This window comes from Chelonoidis abingdonii, chromosome 3, assembly GCF_003597395.2.
Source record: "Chelonoidis abingdonii isolate Lonesome George chromosome 3, CheloAbing_2.0, whole genome shotgun sequence".
Lineage (NCBI taxonomy): Eukaryota > Metazoa > Chordata > Testudines > Testudinidae > Chelonoidis > Chelonoidis abingdonii.
The window spans coordinates 201,632,673-201,653,711 of record NC_133771.1 but is presented as its reverse complement, the minus strand read 5'-3'; the positions used below and the strand labels follow the sequence as shown (position 1 = coordinate 201,653,711).

Sequence of the window (21,039 nt, the reverse complement as noted above, 5' to 3'; positions counted from 1 at the left end):
ACTTCCTCCTCTTCTTTTGGTGTGGTTCACTAAGGATCGAATGGAAGTGTTGCCACAAAAAGAAATCGCTCTAGGTTTTTAAAATTTTTTTTGTTTGGTTTCTGACATCAAAACACATTCATTGTTCAGTTTTAGTAAAATGTTGCAAAGAGATTTTCGTCCTCCTTTGAGAACCTTCTGCAACATTTAAGAGAAAAAAACTAAATTATGGTTGGTTTAATGACTCTCGTGTACATTTCCAAGTAGACTAAAGTCTCTGCATGTTTTCATCAAATTACAAGAGACAATGGGAATCAAAACAGATTTGTCTGTGTTTAAATAGCATGTGGAAATTATAACCTCTCTCCTGAAGAGTGGTGGTAAGATAGTCATTTGCCCTGTGGTTCGGAATCAACCCTCTTCCTGTCATCACTAAGACAGATGGTCCAAGCTAGCACCAGGAGGCAAATTCCCCTCCCCCCACTTTAAATTACAGAGGCCAGGATGCCACGGCCAGGCACAGCTTCATCCACTAATTCCAGATTCCACTTCCCTCCAGCATTCTCCTCAGGCTTCACTAACATTGTTGTGTTATACATTGAATAGCAATTCCCTAATCCTTTTTACTGTGGTAACAGGAAGTTGTCAATCATCTCCTTGTCAGGCTGCCAAGGCTGCCTCTCTTTCAAACCATGTTTACATGCTAAGTTTGGCCAGCTCAGTGTGTCACCTTCAGGAGCAGAAGGCAGAACTGAATGACGAGCAAGAAGCAGAAATGTCTGACTGCTCCTCTGCACTGATTGCTAGCTCTCTTAATTCTAACATACATGCCCCAGAGCCAAGGAAACGAATGACATCTGTTTGAACATATCAGAAGAATGGATCACCATTTACAAATCTATCTTAGTTATATGTAATACATAATAGAAGTTTTCAGCCTTTACTACATAGTGAAATTTTCAAGTATCTTAAGAACCAAAAGAGAAAAAAAAAACAAGAAGTGTGTATGCATTTTACAGTTTAGATATTAATGTAAAGAGCTGTGTCCATAGATTAAAAAGAATCCTGACCAGAGGGCAGAATCAGATAAACCTTATCTTACATGCAGAACTATTATCGTTCCTGTTACTGCCAGCAGTTTGGCTACGTTGCTGTTACTCTACTCTCACTCACCTAATATATTTCTTTCAGGATGCATACCAATCATATATACTCTTCTGGATAAACTCAGCAGGATTTAAGGAGGGGCAAAGGGCTATAACTGCTGACCCATGGTCCACAGAAGATTACAGAACCAAGTCCATCCCTGACTGATGTTGGTCTAACCTGTTCTTAAAAACCTCCAGGGATGGAGCTTCCACAGCCTCCGTAGGTAACCTATTCTAGTGATTTAATTATATACAAAGTATCTGACAAATAAAGTTCTCTCCTCCCCCACACCCTCCCACCCAAACAAAACAATGGGATTTATTACTTTAATCAGGTGTGACCCACATACATTTTAGCAACAACACACAAAAGGCTTGTCTAAACTAGGATAAAAAGATGTATTTCAGAAATGTGTTGGCCAACATGTTTTAATAGACTAGAGCAGTGATCCCCAAACTGTGAGGTGCATCCCCCTAGGGGGGCAGAGAGGGACGTTTGGGTGGGGATGCACGGCGAAGCCTGGGCCAGCCCCCACTAGGGGCGAAGAGGGAGTGCCATTCAGCTTCACTCTGCCCCTAGCCCAGCCCAGCTCTGGTCCCAGCCACAGCTCCACTCCGCTCCCCGCTTTGCCCCCAGCCCAGCTCTGCCCTCATTCCCTCTCTGCCCCCAGTCCAGCTCCGCCTCTAGCCCCAGTTCCTCCCCCATCCCCAGTTCTGCACCCGGCTCCGCCATCAGCCCAAGCTCCTCTGCTGATCCAACTGTGCAGTAATGGCGGGGGAGAAGATACATGATGTCCGCTTCATTCTCTCATACCTACTATAAAAATAGAAAGCTTCCACACAACCTCCTCTTCTCCACTCCAAAAACTCCATGCTTAAAATCAGACCCACAATTATTTAAACAAACCAACAAGGGCAAAGAGATTTGGACTGCCACCCTTAACTATACTCTTTCTGTCTATATAGTGCACAGGTCCCCTGGGTAATTTTAAATAGCAGAGACAGATTAGACAGAGTTACAAAGTCAGATTCTCCAGTCTGCCAAGTTCATGTGTAATGCTTATGCAGCACAAAATGAACTGAAAGTGGCTGGAGACAGCTAAGTTGCCCCCTTCTCCAACCAGGGCCGGCTCCAGGCTTTCTGCTGCCCCAAGCGGGGGGTGGGGGGGGGAGGCGGGAGGTGAAAGCCGCGGCAGTGCGATCGTGCCGCTCCACTCTTCGGCAGCAAGTCCTTCACTCCAAGAGGGACTGAGGGACCTGCTGCCGCATTGCCACCAAAGACCTGGACGTGCCGCCCCAATAGTGGATGGTATTGACCGCCCCAAGCACCTGCTCCAGCTGGTGCCTGGAGCCAGCCCTGTCTCCAACCATGTTTCTATCCACCTCAGAACTTGCCTGTCAGTGTAACTGGAGGCTTGGGGCGTCAGAGTCTGTACATCTTCATAAAATTTTAGCTACTGCAGTGATCAAAATCAAAGTCACACATTCAACAAGCATCATTCAGGATCACCTTACGAAAAATCAAGTGTGAGAACATGCCCTTGTCAATTGTCAGTGGTTGAGTGAAAGGGTGTTAAAAACTACAACTGTGGTAAAAGAAAAACAAAACTAAGACAAGCTGGAAATACCCATTCCCACTGCCTGGTTTGCATGGAGAGAGGTGTTAAAACTGTCGTAAAAGTGTTTTGAAGCTAGATCTCAGATTTAAGTAGGGTCATTTCAGTACAGACATTTGCACTTTCAAATTATTTTTCCAAACTAGAGAAATCAAGACACTTTCAAGCAACTGATGTATGAAAGTGCGACTTTGCTACAATATATTCATTCATAACAGAGATTTATTCACCTAGGCGAGAGACTACAACTTTGAAAACGGCAACTGTTCAATTCATTTTGACCTCCAGCAGCATTCACAGCACAGGCTGAACTATGTACTTTATGATCTGAAGGAAGATGCATTTTTCTTTTATTAATTTTATCAGGTTAGAAATCTCAGATATAGGAGCATTACTCATGTGGTGGTTCCTGGTATTCTGAAGAATACCTGATTGCTTCCAATTACAATATATATAATAAAGCAATTAAATATACCACACAAAACCAAAACAATCAGCATACTAAATAGTGTTGCCACAGCCAGTTAACCTGAGGTGCTAGGCTCATGGGGCTGGCAGGGTGTTCCTCATTAAAAAGTGCCCTCAAATTCCCACACTGGCAGTTAAATTAAAAAAAAGGCAAACAATATAAAATGATGCTTAACTGGAACATCTTGTTACAATGCTTAAATGTTTTGGCAAGATACAACTGTAAGGAAACTTACATCACTGCAAGAGATCACTTTTCAATTTCCTACAGGATATATCACTGTCCTACTGCAAACCTGACTGCATATGTGTAGGGGAAGATAGAGAGCTAGGAAATGCACTATAAAACTGTTTTTAGAGAAGAGAACTAGAGGCAACAGAAGTTGCTTCTTTTAGGTAAAGGAAAAGTAGTTTAGCACAACTAACAACTACTATGAATTATGGAAAAACTGCATGTTAGCATTTGTTTTCAATGCTTAATTTATAAGCAAATCCGTAAATAATATCTACAGTCTACACACCCTTTCTAGTAATGCATTCTGCTATCTGCGCCTCTTCACACATACAGTAGAACCTCAGAGTTACGAACACCTTGGGAATGAAGATTGTTCGTAACACTGAACAAAATATTTTGGTTATTCTTTCAAAAGTTTACAACTGAACACTGGTTTAATACAGCTTTGAAACTTTACTATCACAAGAAAAATGCTGCTTTCCCTTTATTTTTTTAGTTGTTTATGTTTAACAGCACGGTACTGCAGAGACCATTCTGCCTATATAAAGTCACTGAAGCACTGGTATGTAAGGGTCTTGGTAGTCCATCGATCCGATGACGACAAATCTGTGCAGATCATCTATTGTTGGTCTCATGGTGTGCCCTCTGATGGCTATACAAGCCAATTCTAGAGGTGCACATTTTGCTGCAGATGGTGCATGGGAAGTTCGTGGTCAGTGGGTTGTGCGCTGCTGATGCTCTGTGACGTCGTTCGCGTGCCTCTTGTAGACGCCGGTTGTGGTCTTCCTCAAAGGCGATGCAGGTATTCCTGACTGTTGCACGCCACTGTGTTCTGTCGCTGGCGGCGTCCTCAAGGTCCCTGGGTTTGATACTGCTGTATTGCAGATTGGATTTGATGGTGTCCTTGTAACGTTTCAGTGGACGACCTATATGCCGGATGCCCTGGGAGAGCTCACCATACAGAAACTGGCGGGGGATTCTGTTGGCATCCATGCGGCTGACATGACCGGTCCAACGTAGCTGTGACTTCATGATCATCATTTCGATGCTTGTCATCTGGGCTCTCTCAAGGACCTCAAGATTGGGCACTTTGTCTTGCCAGCGGATCTTCATGATGTTGCGGAGGCAGTGCATGTGGAATGCTTCGAGCTGCTTGATGTGACGCCTATATAGTGTCCATGTTTCGCACCCGTACAAAAGAGATGAAAGAACAAGAGCTATGTAAACAAGCAGTTTTGTTGACATCTGGATGTTGTGGTGGTTTAAAATTTTGACACACAGACAGCCAAGTGCCTGGCTTGCTTTGGATATCCGTGCGTTGATCTCATTATCCAGTGATCCATCACTGGATATGACACTACCCAGGTATTTAAAGTAAGGGTATGTCTATACTATCCGCTGGATAGCCATCAATTCAGCAGGGGTTGATTTATCGCGTCTAGTCCAGATGCGATAAATCGACCCCCGACTGCTCTCCTGTCGACTCCTGTACTCCACCGGCACTAGAGGCGCAGGTGGAGTTGACAGGGGAGCGTTGATAGTCAACTCACTGCAGTGGGTAGATCTAAGTACATCGACTTGTGTAACTTGGATCGATCCTCCGCCCCCACTGTAGACCAGGCCTAAGTGCTTTGTCAAGCACTTTGAGATGTTTGGAGAATACTTTTCACTTCATCTGTTCCCTAAAACATTTTCAGAACTGTGTGGTGAAATTCACAGACAGAGAAATGGCAGGATGATTTGGTGAAAAGGGATGGAGGTTATTGTTTTAAGGCCTTAAACTCATATAACAGAGGATGTGTGGTTCAGAACACTTTAGTGTTACCAATTCCATTTTCCTATACTCTCAGAACAAAATCCAACTGCACTCTCCAGTGATATTAATTTGGTTGCTAAAAAAAAGTTTTAGTTTTTTTTAAAGTAACTAAGTCTTAGAGGCTTTTTAAAATGTGACTACCTTGCAACCATCTTTCCCAAGGGTTAAACTTGCTACATGTAAATAAATTGGGAGAAAAAAAAAAATCAGTTAAATATGTTAGAATAAATCAGTTTTATGCACTGCATATCTATGCAGCTTTCACCACAGTAGGTTTTATGACTGACCCTCTCTAATCTAGAAACTGCAATGGAATATAGATATTTTATAGCCGGAACTATATGATTATTCTTGTAGTTTAATCAGTTTAGGAACATAGGAATTGACATCTCAGCTCATACGAATCATCTGTCCAGCCCAGTATCAAATGCTTCAGGAGAAAGCATAACTTGCTTGTATTGGCAGCAAGTTTAATTTTAATGTAGCTTTTTTCAACTTATCTACTAAAAAAAAAAATACTGTGGTCAAAGGCAGAACCATGCCTTAACATGACACGGACGTGAATGAGAGAAGGTCTCACACTTAGCAAGGGATTTAATTTTTGAAGTAACTTCCTACAGAAAAATCTTTCCAACTAGTGGAGGTTCCCTGTTGATTGCCCAGGACTAATTAGTAGCTTAATTAATCTGAGAAACGAAAAGAATCACACAAATGTAGAGCTAGAAGGAGCCTCAAAAGGTCATATAGTCCACCTCTCCCATGGTGAGATAGGGCCCAGTATACCTAGATCAGGGGTAGGCAACCAAAGGCGGCACTTGAGCTTATTTTCACTGGCACACACACTGCCTGGGTCATGGCCAGTGGTCCGGGGGGCTCTGCATTTTAATTTAATTTTAAATGAAGCTTTGTAAACATTTAAAAAACCTTACTTTACATACAATAGTTTAGTTATATATTATAGATTTATAGAAAGAGACCTTCTAAAAACATTAAAATGTATTACTGGCACGCGAAACCTTAAATCAGAGTGAATAAATGAAGACTCGGCACACCACTTCTGAAAGGTTGCTAAACCCTGACTTAGACCATCCCTAATAGGTGTTTGTCTAAGGTGGTCTTAAAAGCCACAACCTCCGTTAGTAACCTATTGCAGTACTTAACCATGCTTAAAAAAGATTTTCCTTTAATACCTAATCTAAATTTCCCTTGCTGCAGACCAAAAACGATTATTTCTAGTCCTTTCTCAATGGACATGGAGAACAATTGAACACTGGTCTCTTTATTACAGCCCTTAATATATTTGATAACTGTTAGCAGGTCCTCTCAGTCTTCTTTTCTCTAGGCTAAACATGCCTTTAAAATTTTTTTTATATATATTTTCCTCTACTCTCTGAGCAGTGCAGAACAATTATCTCCCGTGCCTTACATATGATACTCCTGTTGATAATAAACTCCGGTATATTAGCTTTTTATGCAAATGCACCATATTATTGGGTCATATTCAACATGTAATCCATTATAACCCCCAAGATAGAGAAGAACAAGAAATATCAAGTCGTAAGTTCTATATATTCAACACCTATTCATCCACCCACACATCTTAATATTCTCTTGTATCTCTTTGCCACAGGGTATACAATTCAAGAGGATTTCATTAGAGCAGTGGTTCCCAAATTTTAACAATGTGTGAACCCCTTTCACTAAAATGTCAAGTCTCGCGAACCCCCTCCTAAAAATGAATATTTCCAGGGATTTTCTCCTTTACCTGAATATAAATTATAAAAGCAGTGATCCTGGAAATATAAAATTTGTTTTTATGACAATCTTATTACACACTATTTATTAATTATTACAGTATTTTTATTACATTATGAAAACGGCAACACTCTTCAAAGATCTCACTTTCGTAGCTTGTATCACTTTGAATAAGCCTGTTATAAGACAAGACTCTTACGTTTCATCAAGGAGTATCAGATGTGAAACAGCATGAAGGTGTTTAAGAAGCCAACTGAAAGAGTTCCTCCTACACAAGCATTCAGGTCTTGAGCAGTCCAGGCAAACAACACACGTTACAACAAAGCTTAAACTTGTTCTTCATAATCATTTTAAAAACAATACTAGCTGCCTATTTAATTTTAAAATTATCAAAAAAAATATCCACCTCCCTTTCCATTTCTTATAAGGAGTCTTGAAGTTTAAATCTCCTCAGTGTGATCGACAGGCTTGCTTTGATCTGCTTAGCTCTTGGAAGTCCAGGAGCTCCGGGCTGCTGGCCCCATTCCGCCTGTGGGGTACAGCTCTGTCCGCCATTAGAAATTTTTTTCCAGAGAACTCCCTGTAACATTTCACGAACCCCAGTTTGGGAACCACTGCAGTAGAGGCAATGCCAGGAAGCAGTGTCAAAACACAAGACATCTTAGTATCAATGGAAGGAAAAGAATTATCACTAAACTGAGGATAATACATGTATATGAGACTCATTATGAGGATGTAAACCTCAATGGTCAGTCTGTTGGAACAAATAAAAACAGATCTGGAAGAAGTGATGAGGCAGGAAGGATGAGAGTTGTACTAAGATAGATACAGGAACATTTGGCCAGTGTAAGTTTGGCATTTGAGTGCTGGGTTCTAATGCTCAGTAATACATTTTGTTTAATGCAAAATACCTAAGTACTAAAAAAATCCTATCTAATTCTAAGTCTTTCATTTTTGTTCTTTTGATAAAGCAAAGGGTTTTTTGTTTTTGAAGGAGGATTTGGGGAGGGGATCAGGTTCACTTTTCTCAGTTGGTATTTTCGACCCAAACGGAACAGCTGTGGTTTGCACGCGAGCCCAAAAGCAGACCTCAGAGGATGTGGGTGGGAGTGCTGAGCCCACGGTCATATGTACAGAACAGCAACCGGAACTAGGAGCAGCAGCTACGGTTGGTTGCTGAGCAGCATGAAGAATATAGGTAACATATTGCCTGATTTCACTGCTGTGGCTTTTCCCTGAACTCTGCCCAGCCTATAGAAGAGTCAAGGTGGGCGGTAGAACCTATCTAGTCCTCTTGTCCTTTGCACTGCCCAGTAAAGAAGCACTTTTCCTTTCTGCCACTATCTCATAGCCCTGTGAAGGGAAGCCACAACCTGCTGCTACTGCTCAAGCTCCTGTTCAAACCAATGCAGGAGTTGGTGCGGATGGAAGAATCCTAACACTCAGGGCCTGTCTCCACCCTTCAACATTGTCCACAGAGAGTCCCTTTCCCCAGAACAGACTACATTGTTTTCAGACCAAAAAAAATATATTCCAGATTGAAATACAACCTAAAAAAATACCCTGTGGCCAGTAACAAATTCTTGAATGAGTTTCTAAGTATTATCTCTTTAAAAAAATGGCAGTGGTTCTTTACAGGAACTAGCTGAGTGTGAACTGACATGCTAGCAAGAAAAATCAGATTTAGTGCATATTCAACTTACATAAATCTTATGAATTTTAATACTGATGCCTCAGCGCACTTGAGACCCACATGGGAGATGAAAGTAGGGGAAAGGTTTCATGGGAAGGCAGAGGGACAAGATCTCTTCTTCAAATTATAAAACAATAAGAGAGGCAAAAAAAAAAAGAAAAAAAAAAGGCTGCAGTGTTAACATTTGACATAATCTGTAATGACACGGCAGGTAATTGGGTCTGAGACCTAAACGGTTGTTAGCAGCAGCCAAACCACATGACAAACACCCAACAACCTCTCAATTTTATCCACGGGCTATGGGAATTTGTGATAATACATGCGTATTGAAAAAATGCAAGAGAAAAAGGGATCATGCTGGATATATACTTTAGGGCTATCTCAACTGAATGTTCAGTATACCAAGTGCAAGATCCAACGTGTTCCAGAGCAGGCTGGATCTATGTTCTAGAATGAGGATTCTATTTGAAGTATTTGTATGTTCCCCACTCACTCCTTCACCACAGTATCTGAGAACCTCACACTCTTAAAATGTATTTATCTCACAACTTCCCTGTGAGCCAGGGGAATACTCTGATCCCCATTTTACAGATGGAGAACTAGGGCACAAAGACATGCCTACAATCCCACAAGAGTCTGTGTGGGAGCAGGGAATCGAACCCAGCTGTCCAGAGTTCTAGGCTAGCAGTATAACTAGGGCTCTACCAAATTCCCTGTCCATTTTGGTCAATTTCACGGTCATAGGATTTTTAAAATAGTAAATTTCATGATCTCAGCTATTTAAACCTGAAATTTCATGGTGTTGTAATTGTAGGGGTCCTGACCCAAAAAGGAGGTGTGTGTGTGTGTGTGTGGGGGGGGGGNTCTCAGCTATTTAAACCTGAAATTTCATGGTGTTGTAATTGTAGGGGTCCTGACCCAAAAAGGAGGTGTGTGTGTGTGTGTGTGGGGGGGGGGGGGTTACTGTAATGGGGGGGGTTTTTTGAAGTATTGCTATTCTTAGGCCATGGCTACACTGGTGCTTTCCAGCGCTGCAAGTTTCGCGCTCAGGGGTGTGAAAAAAACACCTCCGAGTGCTGCAAGATACAGCGCTGTAAAGCGCCAGTGTAAACAGTGCCGTAGCACTGGGAGCGTGGCTCCCAGTGCTGTAAGCTACACCCGTAGAGGATGTGGTTTACTTGCAGCACTGGGAGAGCTGTCTCCCAGCGCTGGCGCTGCGACCACACTTGCACTTCAAAGCGCTGCCATGGCAGCGCTTTGAAATTTCAAGTGTAGCCATACTCTTCTGTGAGCTGCTGGTGGTGGCACTGCCTTAAGAGTTGGGCAGCTGGAAAGCGGTGGCTACTGGCCACGAGCCCAGCTCTGAAGGCAGATCTGCCGCCAGCAGCAGGGCAGAAGTAAGGATGACATGGTATGGTATTGCCTCCCCCACTTCTGTGCAGCTGCTGTTCTCCAGCCACCCAGCTCTGAAGACAGCACAGAAGTAAGGGTGGCAATACTGCGACCCGCCCCTTAAATAACCTTGTGACTATCCTTCAACTCCCTTTTGAGTCAGGACCCCCAATTTGAGAAACGCTGATCTCCCCAGTGAAATCTGTAAAAAGCACCCAGAAGACCAGATTTCATGGTCCGTGACACGTTTTTCATGGGAATGAATTTGGTAGGGCCCTGAGTAGAACCACCATCCTTCCTCTCTAGATTATGGATTCTGAAGCACTCTGGTGTAGCAGATTGGAGATTCTTCGGCAGTTTTATTTAAACAGAGAGGTTTCGATTAAATATGAAAATACTCAGTACTGTAGCATGTGTCAGAATTTGATACCAAAGTACCTATTTTACATTGGCATATTAATAACCGAATGTGGGAGAGGGGAGAAAAGAGAGAAAGATTTTTGTTATTTACAAAACAGACCTGTACTGAGGAAGTTATTAAAGGGAAAGCTAGAGAGTTTTTCTGCCACTTGGTCCACTTCTGGCATGCAAGAAGGCTATTTGGATTTATATGATACACAGATCAGACCAATGTTTCTGCTAAGATTGTCAACAGGTTTCAGAATTAACAGCCACTATTTATTTCGGTGGGCTGTTTACACTGCTCAGAGCTATTGCTTCATGCACTCTGCAGACTCAGGAAGACACCATTCCATTGTCCAGTGGACTAAGTTCTCGTTTTTCAGTTGATAATCATATGGGAGAAAACCCTTTTTTTCTCCATTTTAATTTCTAAAAGTGAAAGCTTAGATTTTGAAAAATAATTCTCCAGCAAGAGGTGGAGGATTCAGCTGTAAATTCTGTGGCTGCAGAAGCACAGAATACATTGTGTCCTGAAGTATAAGTGACACTTCCGAATTGAAGCACATTTAATTGAGGAAGGCAGTCTGCGTGCAGACTGGATTAGTGGAGGCCAACAGAATAATCCCAGATCCTTGGAAAGACAGTGCTCCCCCAATGGAAACAGAATGGATGGCTAGCCTTACTCAGATTGCATCTCTTGAGGGGAAAATTTATAATATACAGGGACATGTGAAATTTATTTGCAAACATATGGAAAACATTTACGGATTCTAGTGAAGGTCTGGAATTAAAGTAACACTACTATATACTGTTGAACCTAAATGAAGGTTTCATCTTTAAAGCAAGCATTTTACCTGCAAGCCAGTTATTTGTTTATGTAGTATGGCTTTGGCTTTCAATGCGGGAAGGAAAATTTATCAAATAATTATAGACCTAATTTCCTCATCCCCACCCTCTCCACTTTCTTCCAGGCATATTATTTACCACTACAGTAGTCCCACTGAAGTCAACAGAACTAAGCATACAAAAGCACTATATCCTGTGGTATCCACTGAAAGGATCAGGCTTTGGTGCCTATCTATACTAGGGATTTTGCACTGATATAATTACACTGGTAATTTAAACTGTCAGTGTCGACACACCTCAAACTGGAGTAAGCCACACTGGTGGAACTCTGTTTTACACCAGAGTACTGCATCTAGACTGACCTTTTGCTTGCATATAGCTATATTGATATAAATATCCCCAGTATATACAGGTCCTTAGACTGAACAGATTATGGTTGGGATTTTCAAAAGTGCTTAAGTGACTCTGTGCTCTTACATCATCTGGGCACTTTTGAAAATCTCACCATAGGTATGTTTTTTAGGTTGTTATGGTTTTATAAAATATAAGGAGACTAAGAGGAGAAGTAATGCATCTTCATCTTGAAGCACAGTGGAAACAAAACTCAAATGGCAGCAGCACTGCTGTTAAAAATACTTCTGCACTGGTTCGGAAAACGGGTGCATGGAAGTTTAAGAGCCATGTAAGAGAATGTTGATGACATCCTACTAGTGCACACAAAGGTAATTTTTCTTCATTCTCTTTCAGATTTAAAGGACTAAACAGTAAGCAAATAAAAAATAAATAAATAAATAATAAAAAAATTCCTAACCAAAACACAAATTTTGTGGCCTGACAAGGTCCCTTCACTCTACCATCATAAATCCCCAGCTCTCTGATGAGATGAGCTATAAATTAACAGTTTAAAGCCCCTTAAAGGTACTGGAAAGGGAAAGTTCAAGTTTGAGGTCTTTTACTAACTTAGGCAACCAAAGAGGACATCTTGACACCAACACTCACTGACTACTGGAGCAATATCATAAACTGTGAATGGATGGCTTAAATGGTGGCAGAGCAGCCAATCATCTGATACAAATGCTTTCCTGCTTCACAAGTATAGTAACAGCTGTTTTATGCAGCACTTCACCAGCCAGAAAGCTCTGTAAACCTGCATTTCTGATCTTCATTGAAATTCTGGTTTATAGTCCGGTGCAGGGTTTCAGATCCAGGGAGGCGCTCACCTGGGGTGGCTCGCCACAAGCAGAGACCTGTACCAGCTACTCCTAGGCAGGTGGCTCCACACACTTCCCCTGCCCCACCCCAAGCACTAGCTCTGCAGCTCTCATTGGCTGGGAACCACGGCCAGTGGAAGTGGCAGGGGTGGCGCCTGTGGGCAGAGGTAGTGTGCGGAACTGCCTGCTGTGCCTCCGCATAGGAGTGGCCGGGACAGGCTGCTGCTTGCGGGGAGCCGCTCAAAGCGAGCGCCCCCCAGATCCGACACCCTGCATCCTCTCCTGTGCCCCAACCTGCTGCCCTGAGCCCCTTCCCACACCTAAATTCCCTCCCTCTTAGTTAACCGGCATGTTTCACTTACCGGCACCTCCCATTCTCCCAACATGCTGGATAAAACAGCTTTTACTGAGAGTCAACCTTATAGTCAACTGAGCGGCACAAAAACAGCCTTCTGGAGACTATCAACAGCTATAAAAGACAACCGAAAGCATAGCTACCTACAGCTAGTGAAAAATGGCCCTAGTCCTTGGAAACACAAAGACCTTGCAACCTTACTTTTAGTACATAAATCAACACATTATCTTCTTGAGAGAGCTGCCAGACAGATTGAAACAGAAGAACCTGAGGCATAAACTTCAACCATTCATCTTAAGTGGATGCTGATCCCAACTAAGTTTTGACTACTTGCATGCTAACATTATCCATAAATGTAGCCCGAAGTACACCACGTAGCTTGAATGTTTCAAGTGTAATTATATGAAAGAGGTGAATCTTGGGTCCTGCCCACTAAGTCTAAAGGTGCACCCAAATAACCCATCACTGTAGTAATAATGTGTGTACAGATACCTCATATATGTATACCTCATTGGCGGGTCAAGTGGGAAGAAAAAACAGTTTATTTTTCAGCTCTGGTTTTGAACATTGAATGTAGGATTGACAGTATATATAAAATAGCTGGTGCACAATTTATCCAGCTTTCCTAACACAAGCATTAAACTACAGTACTTCCAACATTTGTTCCCATGTAAAAACCAAAGCACCCCAACTTTTTATTCACTTAGAATCTAGACATGGGCCCAAACCTAAATATTATGGACAAAACCATGGGAATTCTCAGGCCTCGGTTACTTGCATGGATCCATCTGGTCCCTCGACAAATTGGACTGATTTTAGGAAGAACTTAACTATCCTTAAAAGCAGCAAAGAGTCCTGTGGCACCTTATAGACTAACAGACGTTTTGGAGCACGAGCTTTCGTGGGTGAATACCCACTTCGTCAGATGCATTGTATTCACCCACGAAAGCTCATGCTCCAAAACGTCTGTTAGTGCAGAAGGTGCCACAGGACTCTTTGCTGCTTTTACAGATCCAGACTAACACGGCTACTTCTCTAATACTTAACTATCCTTAACTATTTTCTATATTTCCTTTGAAAGCACTTAAAGAGAAATGTAAATGGAATGTTCATTTGGCAGCTTCAACATCTCTACCATGGCTAACAAAGCTGACCTCTACGCATGACAAGTTTTGAGTACCTCCACTTTACAACAAACGCTCAAAAGCAATACACAAGCCTGAAGATACATATGCATTTCAAATGGCACCAGACCATTGTTTTCAAGGATCTTGTAACTTTTGGATAAATACTACAAAAGAGTAAAGCACTCTGGCTCCAATGAGGCCTCACCCTCTCCCATCTCGGATTCTATAAATCACTTCTGGCAGGTAGCTGGGAAGCAGCTGCTAATGATAGTTTTGCTCTGGAGCACAGGAAGTCACCTTTTAACCCTGCCTGCTGTTGTTTGTCTCTTAGAACTGTGACAAAAGAACAGATGTGAACAACATGCCAACTGTCAAGAGGATCTGGTCAAAACACTACAGGAAACCAGTCCAGACCCACATCATGCTGATCTAATGGAAGCTCAGTTAAATTCATCTTGAGCTACCTTTCAGCTTTGGGCTCTCCCCTCCCCCTTCCCCACCCTCTCGTCTGACATTCACAGGATTTAACTGAATGCTTCCTGCTCCGTTTCCTCCCTCCATTATCCTAGATACATAGAAAAAGCACATTTTTGAAATGAGAAATAAATGAAATATTTTCACACTTTCACAGCAATGAAATGCAGTAATAAAGTATATTTATGACTTCTACTTTGGATTCTGAAGATATTCACCTTTAACCCTTTGCTTTCTCCAGTGTTTTTCAACAGTTTATTTACAAGAAAGGTGGGGATGCACATTACTGGAGCCAAGCAAATAATCTGATTAATTTAGCCTTCTTCAGTCCATGGAATAATATCCATGACCAGACTGAAATTTCATTTGATATATTCATTCAACCTTTTTAGCTTATGGATGGGACAGGGACACTGTCTTTTAGGAAAGCTCCAGACATATTTTAGATGCTACTACAAAATAAAATGAGAAATAACAATTATAAACAACATCAAATAATAATGAATGGCTGATTTTCTAGTGTTATGTAGTTGGTATTGGTCAGGTAAGTCACAAGATCTGGTTTGCTCCCCAGTTTGAATAAGCTTGGATGGACTTCTTACGTTAATGCTTGCACAAGCAAATTTAAAATTCAGTTTTCATGAATAACCCCAAACATGACAAACTTGATTTCCATAAACATGCCAGTAACACTCAATGTCTCTAAAACTAGCAGACAGATAATACAAAAGGGGCGTGAACTCCACCAAAGCCACGTCATTTGAAAATTAAATGAAACATATATTTTATTTTTGGCATTATCCACTTAGCTCTATGACACTATGAACATTTCCTCTACATTGTGATACTACAGTGATGACAGCTGGAGGACTTCAGAAGGCTGAATCTTCTTTTGGGCCATGGAAGGTAGAAGATGAACAGAGAAATATCACTTACAGACACTCAAGGAAATCATGATGATGAAAAAACTGATTAAGTGACCCACAGTGCAAAAGAGAACAATTTCAAACTAACTTTACTTACTGTGAAGACATCATCATCACCAATCTCAGCCTCATTGTGGATCGTTGAAGAGGAAGTAGTAGATCCTAGAAAAACATCATTAAAATATATGACATTTCTAAACATCAGATTTTTTTAAATTAAAAGTTGGTGGATTTTATTTGGATTTTGACCACTGGGATTATCATGGACAATTACATTCCCCAGGTAAACTACACTGACACAATAAACTTGAAGTGAGAAAGTGGTAACAAATTAACAAGAAAAAAGAAAAATGTCTCTTGTTAAGTAGGCTAGAAAGGTGACAACCAGAAAGAGTTCCTTGAACTGATATTGTATGACTGCCTGTACCATTAGATCATGGCAGAATAATGATAAGCACTTACAATTATATAGTGTTTTCATTTTCAAAACGTGATAAAAGTATAATGAATGAACATCCAGTGCCAGATCCTTCACTAATGTAAATCAGTGGAGCTACCTTGAATTACATCAAGCTAAGGACCTCTGAAGTCAGAAAACCTATTTTTACTAAAACAAACAAAACATACAGAAAAGCTCAACCAGAAAGGGAGTCAGTCTTTAGCGTTCAGAAAATAACGACCTACTCTGAAGAATTTTTGTTTTAAAAGGTATTTGTCAGAGAGCCATTTCTTTCCTTCTCACCTCCCCGCTGTAAACAAAACATGTAAGAGTTGACAGAAGAAAGAACAAAACAGGTAGAAGAATAAATTAATTTGAGGAGGTTCTGATTAATCTTGTGGTAACTATTAGGGTTTAACACAAAATTTGCAAATTTCATCCAAGAATCCTTCCTTCATTTCATTTAAACATTTTATGCATTTAAAAAGGGACACTCCAGTATTCTCTACATTTGGGGGGAGGAGGGCGGCTGTGGAACTCTGTATGTGGATTTTTAATATTAAACCAGAGTAATCACCAAATTTTTGTATCAAAATTCTCTCCCTCCCACATCACACAGTTTTGTTATTGCTTATGAGTGCTGAGCTTTTAGTAATTTTTTTTTTTAATTAAATTGTTTGTACTGGGGCAGACAATGAGTTACATTAACTCAGAAAGATTTTAATTGTTAATCTTATCTGTGGCAGGCTAACCTGAGTTGAGTATTCATGAAGACATGCAGAGTTAAGGGTAAAATTTTCACCTCACGAGAAATGTGCATATATATTCAGGTTGAAAGCCCAGTCCCCATGTCTCCAGAGCTGTGCGATGTCACTAATACTGAACAGAATTTCTGTAGTTCTGATACTTCAAGAAACAAGCTAAGGATTAAGTTTTGCTTCTAAGAATATCTGAATGCAGTGAAGCTTCAATGTATATGCTTGGTTGTGCTAATTTGACCAGATTTCATAGACAGTATTGAGTCACAGTGACTCAAATCCAGAACTTTAATGTATTACATGAGAACTGGTTATTGGTTTTAATTTGGATAACCCTATTTTGAAGTTAAGTAAGAGTGCACCCATCAGGATCAGTTTGTTCTGTTAATGTGATAAACAGATGCACTGATTTTGAACAGTAGCTAAAAAACAGCCACACAGCTTTAAATGTATACTTCTATCTTGAATTCTACTCAACTTCAATACATCTTCAGTTACGAGTTGCTGCCATGTACAAATGTTCTCAAATACCATTTTATCACAATTTCCCTTAAATACAGAGTATATACATTATTAATATAATTGAGCTTCAGTGTGAATTATATTATAGAAGATGCCAAATTTAACGCCCCAAAGAGATTACAGTTTATATGAGACAAACAAGAAAAGGACTACAGTTCAGAAGCATAGGGCCTAATTCTACTCCCGTTGATTTCCATGGCACAGAGTCAAGCACATAACCCATGAATGACCAGTGAGGATTTGATCTCATCTCTCAGTGGATCATCACTGAAACGTCTGCTGTAATGGAGGGAACTGAATGATGAGGGCAGGAATTGCAGGCGTAAGGAATGGCAGAGAAGAATGGAAAAGGAACAGAGTGAAAAAAGGATGCACACAAAAAACACTTGGGCATAATGACAGAGAGATATAGACTGGGGTGGAGATGTGCAAGACTTTAAAAGGCATGGACAAGGAGTGCCATGTATTTGTGTTGGGACAGCTAAAAATGTTCAAAAATTAAAGATCCAAAAATGTAAGAAACTAGATTTTTAGCACAAATATCCTAAACTTAATATTCTGTTAATATTTATATATTTATTCCAGTCATTCAGAAAAAAAGATAGCTCTCGTAGCACAACTACCTATATATGAAAAGCTATTTATCAAATAATTGATTAATTATTTTTCACTGAAATGAGAACAAAATAAAAGATAATTCTGAATTGAAGACACATTTTGATTCTCGTTTGATAGCAATATAATGTGAAAAGGAAAAGTTCAGAACAACCTCCAAGTATGGACAAATCTTTTTAAATAAAATACAATTTTTGAAGAGATAAAAAATATGAAACCTTCAAGCACTACAGTTCTCTAATTAAGTGGAGACTTAACATAATTAATTTTGTCTAAGAAAAAATCCTTATGATTTATTCAAGTCCACATAGGAACTCATACTATAATTTAACAAAGCACAACAACAACATATAATGAAATAATTGCCAGTGCAGCATTAACTGCATGTAGAGAAAAGGGACCTAAAAGACAAGACGTGAAACACTTTGTTCTTTTGCTAGCTATAGTTAGATCCACAGCTATAAGTAATGCATCTTTTCATCTTAAGTCTTGATGGATTAGGCTACATATGGATTGGAAACTCTGAAGAAATGCCCGAGTTAAATCCTTCCCTCCCCAAGAGGCTACTAATCTAATTCTCTACTGAACAAGAACTAAACTTTATTTTAAAGGCTAATTGACTGACCACAGTAAGAAATGCATTCAAGTTAGCTTGAGTGAGTCCTGTCTCTGGAACCTCTCCTCTGCAAAGAAACAAGCAGAATGCTGATAGAAGCTTCAGTACCTTCATTGAGGTCTTCAATTGCTTTCCGCACTCCTCTATCAAATGCTCGTGCATCCGCAGGACTTTGAAAAGTGAGCCCAAACTTCCTGTTGTCAACCTTCCAGTGGTGAAATATAGGATTTGCTTTAGTGTAGACCAAGTCCTTTTTAACAAAGCATTCCAATACCACCTAAAAATTTTCAGCACAAAAGTAAGGTTACACTTAAACAGAGACAGCCACGCCTTTCAAGTGCTAGTACAGACCAGAATCTCCTGCCCCACAATCTCCCCAACACAAAACAAGCAAGTTATGAATCTGTTACTCTGGTGCGAGAATATCATTCAATATAAAATCATGTCAAAAGCAATTGTAAATGAAACAAAAGCTTTAAAAATCGCAGCTCTCTTGACAATAAGACAATCTTAAAACTACACTAAACTATTCACTTTTATTCAACTAGCTTATTTTCAAACATCTATTATAAGCATGTACCAAACCAATTTGCAAGAGGTGGATTTTTAAGCTTTTCCATTTTATAATTAGGTATCCTGAAACCAACAAGAAAAACTAACCAACAGGGAACTAAAACAACAGGTGTTTTTTTTTAAACTTCCAATTTATATTTGAATATAAGTTTTATTCATTTTATTTTGTGCAATAAAAGAAGTCTTCTAAATAAATAGCTATTGGAAGGAACTGAGCTTGTCAATTCATAAAAACACAACTTGTCCTCACATTCTTACTCTACTAGTCCAAACCTTGAATAGCATGCAGCATAAATAATTCATTGCTGTTTTAAAGGCTTGCATTGCATTACTCAGTACAACGTGACCAGCTTCATGAATTCTTTACACTTCAGTTCACTTCTCATGTATTCTTATTAGGTCTTAGAAAAATAAATGTGTCAGTTTCATGTTTTAGGAATTAAAGGTGGCCTTTACATATTGCTGTTCAACATGCAATTGCTATCTCAAGGAGATAACATGACAACCTAAAAAACAGGTCAGGATAATTTATTGTTCATTTGAATTAGGATGGGTTTATTTTGCACAATCCAGCACTGCTTTCAAGTTTTTTTTTTTGTTTGGTTTTGAAACTCCTATAAGAATATGTTGATTTTGGGTAGCTTTCCTAAGAAAACAGACAAAAGTTGAATTAAGCTCTATTACCAGTTTGTCTTTTTGCCTTTCCCCATGGATTAGAAATCCACTTCTTCCATTGCCCTCTGGGTACATGACCTTGCAGACGCCAACTTTACTGAGACCGCCTCCTTCTTGCGGTAACCATCCCCCACTGGAGTCATCTCGGGTCATAACCACAGCTTTGACTCGCACAATATAGCTGTCACTGTAACGACAACAACAAAATAACTGTGTGAGATCACACATAATCTTACAAGAGTTTAATTTATTGCAATATTTAGAAAGTACAGATCTAGACTCCAGGTACTTGCGCAACAATTTAAAGTTTTATCTGAGGATAGATATAAGTGTTTATAGCAGATGTTCTTTACTGCCACAGTCACTATATAAACAGCAGTAATTGCCCAGTCTAATTTCAGGAGCTCAACACACAAATGAAACAACACACCACAATCAAGCCTGAAGCTTTTACTCCAGTCCATCAGGAAAAGACCCCGAATGGGAGACTAGTCTTGCAGTCTGCCCTGCAGGGCTACAGATGTGGGCTCTATTGGACTACAAAGAGAAGCACGTTCCAGGGCTGAATACCCCTTGCAGAAAAGCATCCTGCCAGCAGTCCCCTCTTGAACAGGGGGAAGGATGCTAGCTCCAGTGTCTCTCATGATCACAACTGCTGAAGTATCACACCGGGAAAGTGGGAACCTGTCAGGTACCAGCGTCCAAAATATGTAGGGCTACCTCCCACCCTGAACACATTAAATTACATTTGGAAACTCATCTTCAGCCAGCATAACATGCTCCCTGAGAGAAAGAATGAACCTTGCAATATTCCACGTAAGCATGCCCTCTGGGCACAGGAACAATTTGCCCAACGTTAATCTTTAGGATCACACAAGAACTCTAAGGCAGCTCCACCTACCCCGTAGAGAACATAGTGTTCCATCAAGATCTCATGGGCAGTGCTGGAAGCAGCTCACAAAGCTAAGAGAATCAGTGCCGATCCCTTACTAGAAGCAGATCAACCAATGCAACTAGCACAATTTCCATACTATATCCAGGCCTGAAACAAGAGTGGAATTAAGGAAATGCAAGAATGTCTGACACTGCTAGCCTTGTCTCACCATTCAAAAATGTTACTGAAAGAAAAAGGAGAGTGGTCTTGTCACCTGAAGAAGAGCATTCACTTCGAGACACACCCATAAATGCATTAGTTTCACCAGTCTCAGCTGGCAATCAAAACAAGACTTTCACACATCATGGAAGAGAAGAGTCCAAACAGAAGGTGGCAGATTTCAGTCCGGCACAAAAGTGTAATTACTACTCCACCTACCACCAATCTGAGTAAAAAAACCCTCTACGTCTAGCATGTGGTCAGCTGTACTGATTGAGCCTAAGGATAGTTCTAGTGGCTATCAG

The 21,039-nt window shown here is 40.5% G+C and overlaps 1 protein-coding gene across 3 annotated transcripts in view; it reads right to left on the bottom strand.

The window, feature by feature from the left end:
• The window catches only part of SPRED2 (sprouty related EVH1 domain containing 2), a 98,376-nt gene that overhangs the window by 11,219 nt on the left and 66,118 nt on the right, over positions 1–21,039 (bottom strand). For all 3 annotated transcript variants that reach the window (XM_032806560.2, XM_032806561.2, XM_032806562.2), the window contains exons 2-4: positions 19,651–19,828; positions 18,502–18,670; positions 15,541–15,605 (exon numbers count right to left, since the gene is read on the bottom strand). In XM_032806560.2, coding sequence (XP_032662451.1) covers positions 15,541–15,605; positions 18,502–18,670; positions 19,651–19,828 — 412 coding nt within the window. The remainder of the gene's footprint in view (positions 1–15,540; positions 15,606–18,501; positions 18,671–19,650; positions 19,829–21,039) is intronic.